General features: G+C 36.2%; 1 protein-coding gene across 1 annotated transcript in view; it reads left to right on the top strand.

Moving 5' to 3' along the window:
• Positions 1–12796, top strand: part of LOC124358588 (fat-like cadherin-related tumor suppressor homolog) — a 116370-nt gene that overhangs the window by 16292 nt on the left and 87282 nt on the right. Inside the window, exon 8 of the mRNA XM_046810892.1 lies at positions 10011–10072. Coding sequence (XP_046666848.1) covers positions 10011–10072 — 62 coding nt within the window. The remainder of the gene's footprint in view (positions 1–10010; positions 10073–12796) is intronic.

Here is a 12796-nt window from a genome sequence, read left to right as displayed (position 1 = left end):
TTATCGTTGTGGATTTGATTGTTATGTTTATTGAACCTGGCTCCGGCTGCTCACAATTTGATTAACCACCAAGAGGGCGGAGTAAACTATATACTAAAAACAACCCCAAACATGGTCTAGAACTCAGGATCGGTACTAAAGTTAACGTTCTAGATTTGATTGTTATGTTTATTGAACCTGGCTCCGCCTTCTCACAAGTGAATTTACCACCAAGAGGGCGGAGTAAACTATATAATAAAAACACCCCAAACATGGTCTAGAACTCAGGATCGGTACTAAAGTTATCGTTCTAGATTTGATTGTTATGTTTATTGAACCTGGCTCCGGCTGCTCACAATTTAATTAACCACCAAGAGGGCGGAGTAAACTATATACTAAAAACACCCCAAACATGGTCTAGAACTCAGGATCGGTACTAAAGTTAACGTTCTAGATTTGATTGTTATGTTTATTGAACCTGGCTCCGGCTGCTCACAATTTGATTAACCACCAAGAGGGCGGAGTAAACTATATAATAAAAACACCCCAAACATGTTCTAGAACTCCGGGTCGGTACAAAAGTTATCGTTGTGGATTTGATTGTTATGTTTATTGAACCTGGCTCCGGCTGCTCACAATTTGATTAACCACCAAGAGGGCGGAGTAAACTATATAATAAAAACACCCCAAACATGTTCTAGAACTCCGGGTCGGTACAAAAGTTATCGTTGTGGATTTGATTGTTATGTTTATTGAACCTGGCTCCGGCTGCTCACAATTTGATTAACCACCAAGAGGGCGGAGTAAACTATATTCTAAAAAACACCCCAAACATGGTCTAGAACTCAGGATCGGTACTAAAGTTAACGTTCTAGATTTGATTGTTATGTTTATTGAACCTGGCTCCGGCTGCTCACAAGTTAATTAACCACCAAGAGGGCGGAGTAAACTATATAATAAAAACACCCCAAACATGTTCTAGAACTCCGGGTCGGTACAAAAGTTATCGTTGTGGATTTGATTGTTATGTTTATTGAACCTGGCTCCGGCTGCTCACAAGTTAATTAACCACCAAGAGGGCGGAGTAAACTATATAATAAAAACACCCCAAACATGTTCTAGAACTCCGGGTCGGTACTAAAGTTATCGTTGTGGATTTGATTGTTATGTTTATTGAACCTGGCTCCGGTTGCTCACAATTTGATTAACCACCAAGAGGGCGGAGTAAACTATATACTAAAAACACCCCAAACATGTTCTAGAACTCCGGGATCGGTACTAAAGTTATCGTTCTAGGTTTGATTGTTATGTTTATTGAACCTGGCTCCGCCTTCTCACAAGTGAATTAACCACCAAGAGGGCGGAGTAAACTATATACTAAAAACACCCCAAACATGTTCTAGAACTCCGGGTCGGTACAAAAGTTATCGTTGTGGATTTGATTGTTATGTTTATTGAACCTGGCTCCGGCTGCTCACAATTTGATTAACCACCAAGAGGGCGGAGTAAACTATATACTAAAAACACCCCAAACATGGTCTAGAACTCAGGATCGGTACTAAAGTTAACGTTCTAGATTTGATTGTTATGTTTATTGAACCTGGCTCCGCCTGCTCACAATTTGATTAACCACCAAGAGGGCGGAGTAAACTATATAATAAAAACACCCCAAACATGGTCTAGAACTCAGGATCGGTACTAAAGTTAACGTTCTAGGTTTGATTGTTATGTTTATTGAACCTGGCTCCGGCTGCTCACAATTTGATTAACCACCAAGAGGGCGTAGTAAACTATATACTAAAAACACCCCAAACATGGTCTAGAACTCAGGATCGGTACTAAAGTTAACGTTCTAGATTTGATTGTTATGTTTATTGAACCTGGCTCCGCCTTCTCACAAGTGAATTAACCACCAAGAGGGCGGAGTAAACTATATACTAAAAACACCCCAAACATGTTCTAGAACTCCGGGATTGGTACTAAAGTTATCGTTCTAGATTTGATTGTTATGTTTATTGAACCTGGCTCCGCCTTCTCACAAGTGAATTAACCACCAAGAGGGCGGAGTAAAATATATACTAAAAACACCCCAAACATGTTCTAGAACTCCGGGATCGGTACTAAAGTTATCGTTCTAGGATTTGATTGTTATGTTTATTGAACCTGGCTCCGCCTTCTCACAAGTGAATTAACCACCAAGAGGGCGGAGTAAACTATATACTAAAAACAACCCCAAACATGTTCTAGAACTCCGGGATCGGTACTAAAGTTATCGTTCTAGGTTTGATTGTTATGTTTATTGAACCTGGCTCCGGCTGCTCACAATTTGATTAACCACCAAGAGGGCGGAGTAAACTATATACTAAAAAACACCCCAAACATGGTCTAGAACTCAGGATCGGTACTAAAGTTATCGTTGTGGATTTGATTGTTATGTTTATTGAACCTGGCTCCGGCTGCTCACAATTTGATTAACCACCAAGAGGGCGTAGTAAACTATATACTAAAAACACCCCAAACATGTTCTAGAACTCAGGATCGGTACTAAAAGTTATCGTTGTGGATTTGATTGTTATGTTTATTGAACCTGGCTCCGGCTGCTCACAATTTGATTAACCACCAAGAGGGCGGAGTAAACTATATAATAAAAACACCCCAAACATGTTCTAGAACTCAGGATCGGTACAAAAGTTATCGTTGTGGATTTGATTGTTATGTTTATTGAACCTGGCTCCGGCTGCTCACAATTTGATTAACCACCAAGAGGGCGGAGTAAACTATATACTAAAAACACCCCAAACATGTTCTAGAACTCCGGGTCGGTACAAAAGTTATCGTTGTGGATTTGATTGTTATGTTTATTGAACCTGGCTCCGGCTGCTCACAATTTGATTAACCACCAAGAGGGCGGAGTAAACTATATAATAAAAACACCCCAAACATGGTCTAGAACTCAGGATCGGTACTAAAGTTAACGTTCTAGATTTGATTGTTATGTTTATTGAACCTGGCTCCGGCTGCTCACAAGTGAATTAACCACCAAGAGGGCGGAGTAAACTATATACTAAAAACACCCCAAACATGTTCTAGAACTCCGGGATCGGTACTAAAGTTATCGTTGTGGATTTGATTGTTATGTTTATTGAACCTGGCTCCGGCTGCTCACAATTTGATTAACCACCAAGAGGGCGGAGTAAACTATATACTAAAAACACCCCAAACATGGTCTAGAACTCAGGATCGGTACTAAAGTTAACGTTCTAGATTTGATTGTTATGTTTATTGAACCTGGCTCCGCCTTCTCACAAGTGAATTAACCACCAAGAGGGCGTAGTAAACTATATACTAAAAACACCCCAAACATGGTCTAGAACTCAGGATCGGTACTAAAGTTAACGTTCTAGATTTGATTGTTATGTTTATTGAACCTGGCTCCGCCTTCTCACAAGTGAATTAACCACCAAGAGGGCGTAGTAAACTATATACTAAAAAACACCCCAAACATGGTCTAGAACTCAGGATCGGTACTAAAGTTAACGTTCTAGATTTGATTGTTATGTTTATTGAACCTGGCTCCGCCTTCTCACAAGTGAATTAACCACCAAGAGGGCGTAGTAAACTATATACTAAAAACACCCCAAACATGGTCTAGAACTCAGGATCGGTACTAAAGTTAACGTTCTAGATTTGATTGTTATGTTTATTGAACCTGGCTCCGCCTTCTCACAAGTGAATTAACCACCAAGAGGGCAAAGTAAACTATATACTAAAAACACCCCAAACATAGGTCTAGAACTCAGGATCGGTACTAAAGTTAACGTTCTAGATTTGATTGTTATGTTTATTGAACCTGGCTCCGGCTGCTCACAATTTGATTAACCACCAAGAGGGCGGAGTAAACTATATACTAAAAACACCCCAAACATGGTCTAGAACTCAGGATCGGTACTAAAGTTAACGTTCTAGATTTGATTGTTATGTTTATTGAACCTGGCTCCGGCTGCTCACAAGTGAATTAACCACCAAGAGGGCGTAGTAAACTATATACTAAAAACACCCCAAACATGGTCTAGAACTCAGGATCGGTACTAAAGTTATCGTTGTGGATTTGATTGTTATGTTTATTGAACCTGGCTCCGGCTGCTCACAATTTGATTAACCACCAAGAGGGCGGAGTAAACTATATAATAAAAACACCCCAAACATGGTCTAGAACTCAGGATCGGTACTAAAGTTATCGTTGTGGATTTGATTGTTATGTTTATTGAACCTGGCTCCGGCTGCTCACAATTTGAATTAACCACCAAGAGGGCGGAGTAAACTATATACTAAAAACACCCCAAACATGGTCTAGAACTCAGGATCGGTACTAAAGTTATCGTTGTGGATTTGATTGTTATGTTTATTGAACCTGGCTCCGGCTGCTCACAATTTGATTAACCACCAAGAGGGCGGAGTAAACTATATACTAAAAACACCCCAAACATGGTCTAGAACTCAGGATCGGTACTAAAGTTATCGTTGTGGATTTGATTGTTATGTTTATTGAACCTGGCTCCGGCTGCTCACAATTTGATTAACCACCAAGAGGGCGGAGTAAACTATATACTAAAAACACCCCAAACATGGTCTAGAACTCAGGATCGGTACTAAAGTTATCGTTCTAGATTTGATTGTTATGTTTATTGAACCTGGCTCCGGCTGCTCACAATTTGATTAACCACCAAGAGGGCGGAGTAAACTATATACTAAAAACACCCCAAACATGTTCTAGAACTCAGGATCGGTACTAAAGTTATCGTTGTAGATTTGATTGTTATGTTTATTGAACCTGGCTCCGGCTGCTCACAATTTGATTAACCACCAAGAGGGCGGAGTAAACTATATACTAAAAACACCCCAAACATGGTCTAGAACTCAGGATCGGTACTAAAGTTAACGTTCTAGATTTGATTGTTATGTTTATTGAACCTGGCTCCGGCTGCTCACAATTTGATTAACCACCAAGAGGGCGGAGTAAACTATATACTAAAAACACCCCAAACATGGTCTAGAACTCAGGATCGGTACTAAAGTTAACGTTCTAGATTTGATTGTTATGTTTATTGAACCTGGCTCCGGCTGCTCACAATTTGATTAACCACCAAGAGGGCGGAGTAAACTATATACTAAAAACACCCCCAAACATGGTCTAGAACTCAGGATCGGTACTAAAGTTAACGTTCTAGATTTGATTGTTATGTTTATTGAACCTGGCTCCGGCTGCTCACAAGTGAATTAACCACCAAGAGGGCGGAGTAAACTATATACTAAAAAAACCCCAAACATGGTCTAGAACTCAGGATCGGTACTAAAGTTAACGTTCTAGATTTGATTGTTATGTTTATTGAACCTGGCTCCGGCTGCTCACAAGGGAATTAACCACCAAGAGGGCGGAGTAAACTATATACTAAAAAAAACCCCAAACATGGTCTAGAACTCAGGATCGGTACTAAAGTTAACGTTCTAGATTTGATTGTTATGTTTATTGAACCTGGCTCCGCCTTCTCACAAGTGAATTAACCACCAAGAGGGCGGAGTAAACTATATACTAAAAACACCCAAAACATGTTCTAGAACTCCGGGATCGGTACTAAAGTTATCGTTCTAGGTTTGTTTGTTATGTTTATTGAATCTGGCTCCGGCTGCTTACAAGTTGATTAACCACCAAGAGGGCGGAGTAAACTAAGGTAAGATAAAATTTGTAGCTAGAGGAATTACAAAATGGGCCATCAACATGGAGTGGATCTGTGGTGATGGCAGTGACGGGATATGGTGGTGATTGATTCCGTGTATTCTGACAGTGACTGTCCATATAGCTCACGTTAGGTCGGATCGATATGGTCCATTCCAGCATTCCGTAATTAATATTATACACATGATTGACACTATGACTATCACCCGAGGAGCTGAAAAATATAACTCCGGGACCGTTCGATATTTGAGGTACAAAACTTAAGTTTATGCCAGCACATCAAGCTAGAAACAAATTAGCAACGCTATAACCCAAATAGTTTTGTCCGAGCATTTAAGTACATCAAGTTCTTCCTTAACTAGGTCTTGAAATGTAATATATATTTACTGTATATATATATATACTGTATATTGTCCCACGATTTTAATATGATCAGTTCTTAAGCTATGTTCTTATAAGACACAACCAAATAAAGTTGCAATTTCTCTCTGGTAAAAAATAACTTTATATAATCAACTATTTTTACAGTTACAAATCGCTTATTTATAATAAACCAATTTTTTTTGTTCACTCAATTCAGGCACATTAAAGACAAATAATCTAATGGGTAAATTATCACTTAAATAAAAATTCTGTTTAAGACGAACATATTAAATATTGTTGTTGCTTAAACCAGAACATAAACACAATATAATAGTTTTCATCCAAATCTATTCCTGAACTATGAAGTACTTTTTACTACTTAGTAGGTAATCTAAATTTTGTACCGGAACTGTAATAAACTTGAGACAACAATCGCATCTTCTTGGCATCCAAACCCTCTTGTATCTTAGTTTAACCCACTTTTGCCCGTTACATTCACAGGAACATAAGTACTTGGTCGCAACGCTCATTATATGAAGTGCAAGACATTTGTCAAAACTTTAATACAGTAGACGAAACACTGCAGTACTCGTTTCATTTTGCCTCTTAGAGATGAAATATGTCGTACAAGTTTAAACGGTTATCTTGTCTCGCTTTCCTTGTAAACGTAACTAATTAATAAAAAATGAATATGAGTACACTATACTTCCTTATTTAAAACAAAGAAAATTCTTTAGGATCTTGATTGATGAAATAAAATGTAATACCATTTTTGAAGTTTCTACTAGTTTCTACTTTAAATATTTTCTTTGAGGTTAATTACGTCGTTCAAGTAAACACAAGTCTCTGTTTTTACTCTTTTTTGTAAACATAACTAATTTATAAAAGATCACTGTGTGTACATTATGGGACTTATTTGTTGAAAACAATGATTAACTCTTTAGAATCTTGATCGATAAAACTAAATTTAACTTCTCTAGTGTACACTTCAAATATTTTCTTTGAAGTCAAAAGCATTGAGAACTGTCTTCAGTTTCTTAAGCACGAATGTACAAACACCAGCCTGACGTGTACTAATATTTCCTATTTCGTTCAACCAGGCCATCATTCGCTGTCTTTTATGATTTAAATTGTTTTCTGAACTCAAGTAAAATTGTATCTATTACTTATTTGGAAGTAGTACACTTTTAATGGAATCTGGGGTAAAATGTACGCATGGAATGCCGGGTAAAATGAAAGAAAAGCGTTATAACTGTTGTTGAGAAAACTTCGCTGATTTGCAACAAAAACAAAGTAATGTTACTATTCTATTTTATTAAAAATGTATTTAATTAGTATTCAAGACGAAACAAAAAAATGACGTGTGACGCGAATTGCATTGATTTGAACCCTTTGTGTTGTGATTCTAGAGGTTGAGTAAAAGTCATTCATTCACATTACTTAAAATTAATCGAAGATTATATCTGATGTGTGAACTGTTAATATTACCAGCTCGAGTGATGGTACCAGATAAATACTTGTGTGAGGTGTCAGGTGTTTTATTCACTTCACGATGATGAATGGCGGAGAATCGAAAAAACGTCTCAATTGATGGATTTAACCTGTCACTCCGGCACCGCCATATCCACGTCTTCCACAACATTATCTGTCGTTCTCTGTCATAGAGACGATGTGAAATAATTTTCCTAGTGAAACCATTCGGCTTAGGTATAACATAACCCCGTGTAATCGTATAGATAATAACACAACAATCATAACCTGCGTCTTTATAAGATAACGATAATGTCAGACCTGAACCTTTATTAATATAACAATATTGTCACACCTGTGCCCTTATTAAGATAACAATAATGTCAGACCTGAACCTTTATTAATATACCAATATTGTCAAGCCTGTGCCCTTATTAATATAATAATAATGTCAGACCTGAACCTTTATTAGTATAACAATATTGTCAAACCTGTGCCCTTAGTAAGATAACAATAATGTCAAACCTCAACCTTTATTAATATAACAATATTGTCAAACCTGCGCCTTTATTAAGATAACAATAATGCCAGACCTGAACCTTTATTAATATAACAATATTGTCAAACCTGTGCCCTTATTAATATAATAATAATGTCAGACCTGAACCTTTATTAGTATAACAATATTGTCAAACCTGTGCCCTTATTAAGATAACAATAATGTCAGACCTCAACCTTAATTAATATAACAATATTGTCAAACCTGTGCCTTTATTAAGATAACAATAATGCCAGACCTGAACCTTTATTAATATAACAATATTGTCAAACCTGTGCCCTTATTAAGATAACAATAATGCCAGACCTGAACCTTTATTAATATAGCAATATTGTCAGACTTGTGGCTTTATTAAGATAAAAATATTGTCAAACCTGTGCTCGTATTAAGATAACAATAATGTCAGACCTCAACCTTTATTAATATAACAATATTGTCAAACCTGTGCCTTTATTAAGATAACAATAATGCCAGACCTGAACCTTTATTAATATAACAATATTGTCAAACCTGTGCCCTTATTAAGATAACAATAATGTCAGACCTCAACCTTAATTAATATAACAATATTGTCAAACCTGTGCCTTTATTAAGATAACAATAATGCCAGACCTGAACCTTTATTAATATAACAATATTGTCAAACCTGTGCCCTTATTAAGATAACAATAATGTCAGACCTCAACCTTTATTAATATAACAATATTGTCAAACCTGTGCCTTTATTAAGATAACAATAATGCCAGACCTGAACCTTTATTAATATAGCAATATTGTCAGACTTGTGGCTTTATTAAGATAAAAATATTGTCAAACCTGTGCTCGTATTAAGATAACAATAATGTCATACCTTTATCTTTATTAAAACACAATAACCGGTCCACGCCATGCCTTTGTTAACATACAGAAATCACAATAAAATGTTACGTTATAGAAAACAATAACTAGACATAAAATATGTCTCTGATAGAGAGTTATTGTTATCGGAAAAAACTGTGTGTTAAAAACAGAATCACGTAAAACTTGTGTTTGTTATAAACCACACACAACAACCAGAACAAACCTGTGCCTGTGTTACGTAACATATACCAATTACATAAAACCTGTATCTTTACTTAAACACAAAAATTTGGTAAAAACTATATCTGTATTGAGGCAACATTCTAGTGAAATGTTTGTCTTTATTAAAACAATTCCAAAAGATAGGCTCTTAGAATGATTAGAACAAGTTTTACTTGATCTGAAGAGTTGTGATGAGGATTATTGCAGTATTATAGACAAAGCCGGCTATTTTTATAGAGTGGAGTTTATAACTCGACAATTTTCAATGTATTCTATAATTATCTTACATAGATCTTATCTTTACAGATACACTGTAAACTCTGCATCTGTCGGATTTGACCCTCTGTGTTGGTTTAAAGGTCCTTTCAGCTATCTGGGTCACACACAATTACTGGGTCGATTCTCCAACCAAATAAGGCTCCCATGAGAATTGACATTGAACTGCTAGTCAAACTAAGCTAATGGCAGCTTTGTTACTATAATTGGTCCTCGACGTTGTTTATTTACTGTGCCTTGAATGTTGCTGCAACTATCTGGGTCATACTTGATTACTAGGATTGTTGCTCCAACCAAATACGGATCCCATGAGAATTGACATTGAACTGTCAAACTAAGCCAATGCCAGCTTTTTTACTATAATTGGTCAGTATTATCCTGAATTTTATTATGGATAGTAAAGAATACAGGATGATTAGGCATTTACAGTAAAATAAATTATTATCTATCTTATACATTGCATAATTCAATCAAATAGGTATGCTGGCGTAGGATTACAAACGTTTTAATCTTGATATATGTTTGGTATTTCTATGTTATTCATTTTTATCCTCATTGATGTTTCAGGAGTCCTGACAACAACTGGTCGAAAACTGGACCGCGAAAACCAGCCAGAGCACATTTTGGAGGTAATAATTTTCTTATGCTTTCCTGTAACGAACGTAAATATTTTAATGTAAACTGGCCACCATTTGTACTGTACTGATTCTATAGTTGTACTTTGTTTTATAAACATACTAGCTGTTACCTGCGGCTTCGCTCGCAATCTTTAGAACCGAAGTCCTTATATTACTTAGTAAAAGCAATTATGATGTAGTATGATGGGAGTCGTATAAAGTGATATTAGGAGTGTGCCTTCAAGAAAATGTATCAAAGAAACCAAGTTTCGATCATAACAAACTACGATGGACCATTGCATAGTATATGTGGAACCGATATTGAAGGTGGGAGAGTGGGTTTTCTATAGTTATCTGACCACAACTAGTCTAAAACAGAATAATTGTCCGCAGTAATTATCGGAGCAATTAATTATCTCACCAAAAACTAACCGGCGGGGCTGCGCGGTGCAAGCAGGAATAGTGGTTAATTACGGATAGTGTTCTGTGTTACCATCTGAGAACAATAGGGTAATAGATATGCTTTGTTTGCTTTGTTCTCACCGGCGACGTATGTATGTATGGTGATGTACCACGTGTACTCTGTCAAATTGCATTCTAATGTATGACGACATTCTTGGCTCTTCCACGGATTGAACACCAGTTCAAACTGTTATCACTAATGAGTTATTATCGATTTAATTTTTCAAGTTTATGTCCAATAATAATTATTTTTGCTCATTTTAATTAACAATACCTTTTATTACTTTGCTTCTAGATAAATACAAAAATATTTACATACAAATATTGTAAATAATTTTTAAATTTCAGAAATTAATTTAACAAGAATACAAAGTGACGCAATCATCATTGTGTTGCTTTTAAAGTATATATTACTGTCTTTCCCCCTCCCCCTTTAACTCAATGTCCCATCAGTTCATTTGTTGGAGTTCACATTTACTTCCTGAGTTTACATAGATTAAACTCAAGTAAACATTCGTGGCTTGAGCTCCGCAGTCGACCGTGATTAACCCTTATCACGATGGTGACTTATCCTTGTGTTTCCAACCCCGAAATAAGGCTTCTCAATTGGAGTAACCACCCTAATTTGGTGGTATTCCTGAATTTGAAATATAGCAAATCTTAAGTACAAAAAACAAAATTCATTTTTTTTAATGGATTTATATTCAAAATATAAAACAATTATAAGTTAACGATTAAGATAATATATAAATAATTGGTTATAAGTCGATATGAACGAGTGTTGAAGAACCGTACATAATCGGCTTGTTCCCGAAATGACTGTAATTTGGCTGAATTTGTAACCATTTGATCCCAAATAAGGCAAACAGAGTTCGTTGTTGGACCAAGAAAAAGTGAAGTTTCAAGTCTCTAGAATTTTTCTATTCAATAAAGTTATTCCACCATCCTTTTATAACCAAATATGTCCGTAATTATTCCAAGTTCTAAAATGTACGATGATAAAAATAGTCTCTGTATGACTTACCAAGTTAACTGGGTCTAAGCTTGGAGATTCAGATCTTTCATAAGAACTCGGTACAGGTCGGTCGTTGATGTTGGGCAAGGGATTTCACAAATATTTCTCGTGTTAATATTAATGGTATGTAGAATGAGTGAACTTGCACTGTGTAGTCTTGTCACCAAAAAGGTAGTAAATGCCGTTAAATAATCGGTGTTGTCGGAGAAATCAGAAGACTCGTGAAAGCTCTGAGCTATTGATCTTATCTTAACAGTGATCTTATCATATTGATTGTCTTGTCTATTACGATTATCAGATTGATTTTATCTATAGATCTATACCAAATGAAAGTACTTACCCTTATATAATTCTCAATTTTAACACTGTACTGCTTGTGTGGGAGAAAACAGAGAGACAGGGTGTAGATGGGAGAGATGAGAGAGGGTAAACAAAAGATTTTAATTGATCCTTTTGTTCGGTCAATGCTCAGGCACTTTCCACCTCCCGATCAAGTCCCAATAGGCTTAAGCCGCCAGTAGAAGTGGAAAGATACCAAATTATAATTTAACAATTGAATCCGTATCACAACAACAACTGGTACATAGTGTGTATATCTATGTGCGTGTTTCAATAAGTGAAACATTAAAAATTACTTTAGAAATCAAATCCCCGCAACTGGATCTGCGCTGCGCTAGGATATTGTTTAGAGCTGTTGTACACAAACTGATCGGATTACAGGCACGGTGTGTGGAAGCCAAAATCCGACAGACAACTCGGCCGCGGCACCTCTATTAGATTATTAGATTATCATCGGTGGCCGAGCCCCTCCGCCCCTTTGTCTTACCGTCGGTTTATTAACTATCGTTATTTGATAAATCGTGCTTTACAAATATAATTAAATATGAAGTCCACTTCCATAACAGGAGGAATGAATGATAATGTTTTATATATATATATATATATATATATATATATATATATATATATATATACATAAATGAATGTCTGTGTGTTTGTCCTTTATGGAATCGTGAACTATTTTACCGATCGTTATGAAAATTTGTATGTATATGTATTTTTCGATGGAGAAGGTTTATATTCTATGCCCATTGGTGTAATTCGCCACCATGCAGTGCTACAAAACATAAAAGTTTTCAAAGCGCCTGCAAGTTATAAACTGCAATCACGGCACAGTTACGTATATGAAGTAGCCAAAAACTATTTGAAGGCGCTAAGATGGTGTATATTTGTCTTTAAAATAAATTATTGATTGAACT

The sequence above is a fragment of the Homalodisca vitripennis genome, chromosome 3, assembly GCF_021130785.1.
Source record: "Homalodisca vitripennis isolate AUS2020 chromosome 3, UT_GWSS_2.1, whole genome shotgun sequence".
Lineage (NCBI taxonomy): Eukaryota > Metazoa > Arthropoda > Insecta > Hemiptera > Cicadellidae > Homalodisca > Homalodisca vitripennis.
Note: the sequence above shows the minus strand (reverse complement) of the source record. Positions and strands in the feature narration are given on the sequence as shown.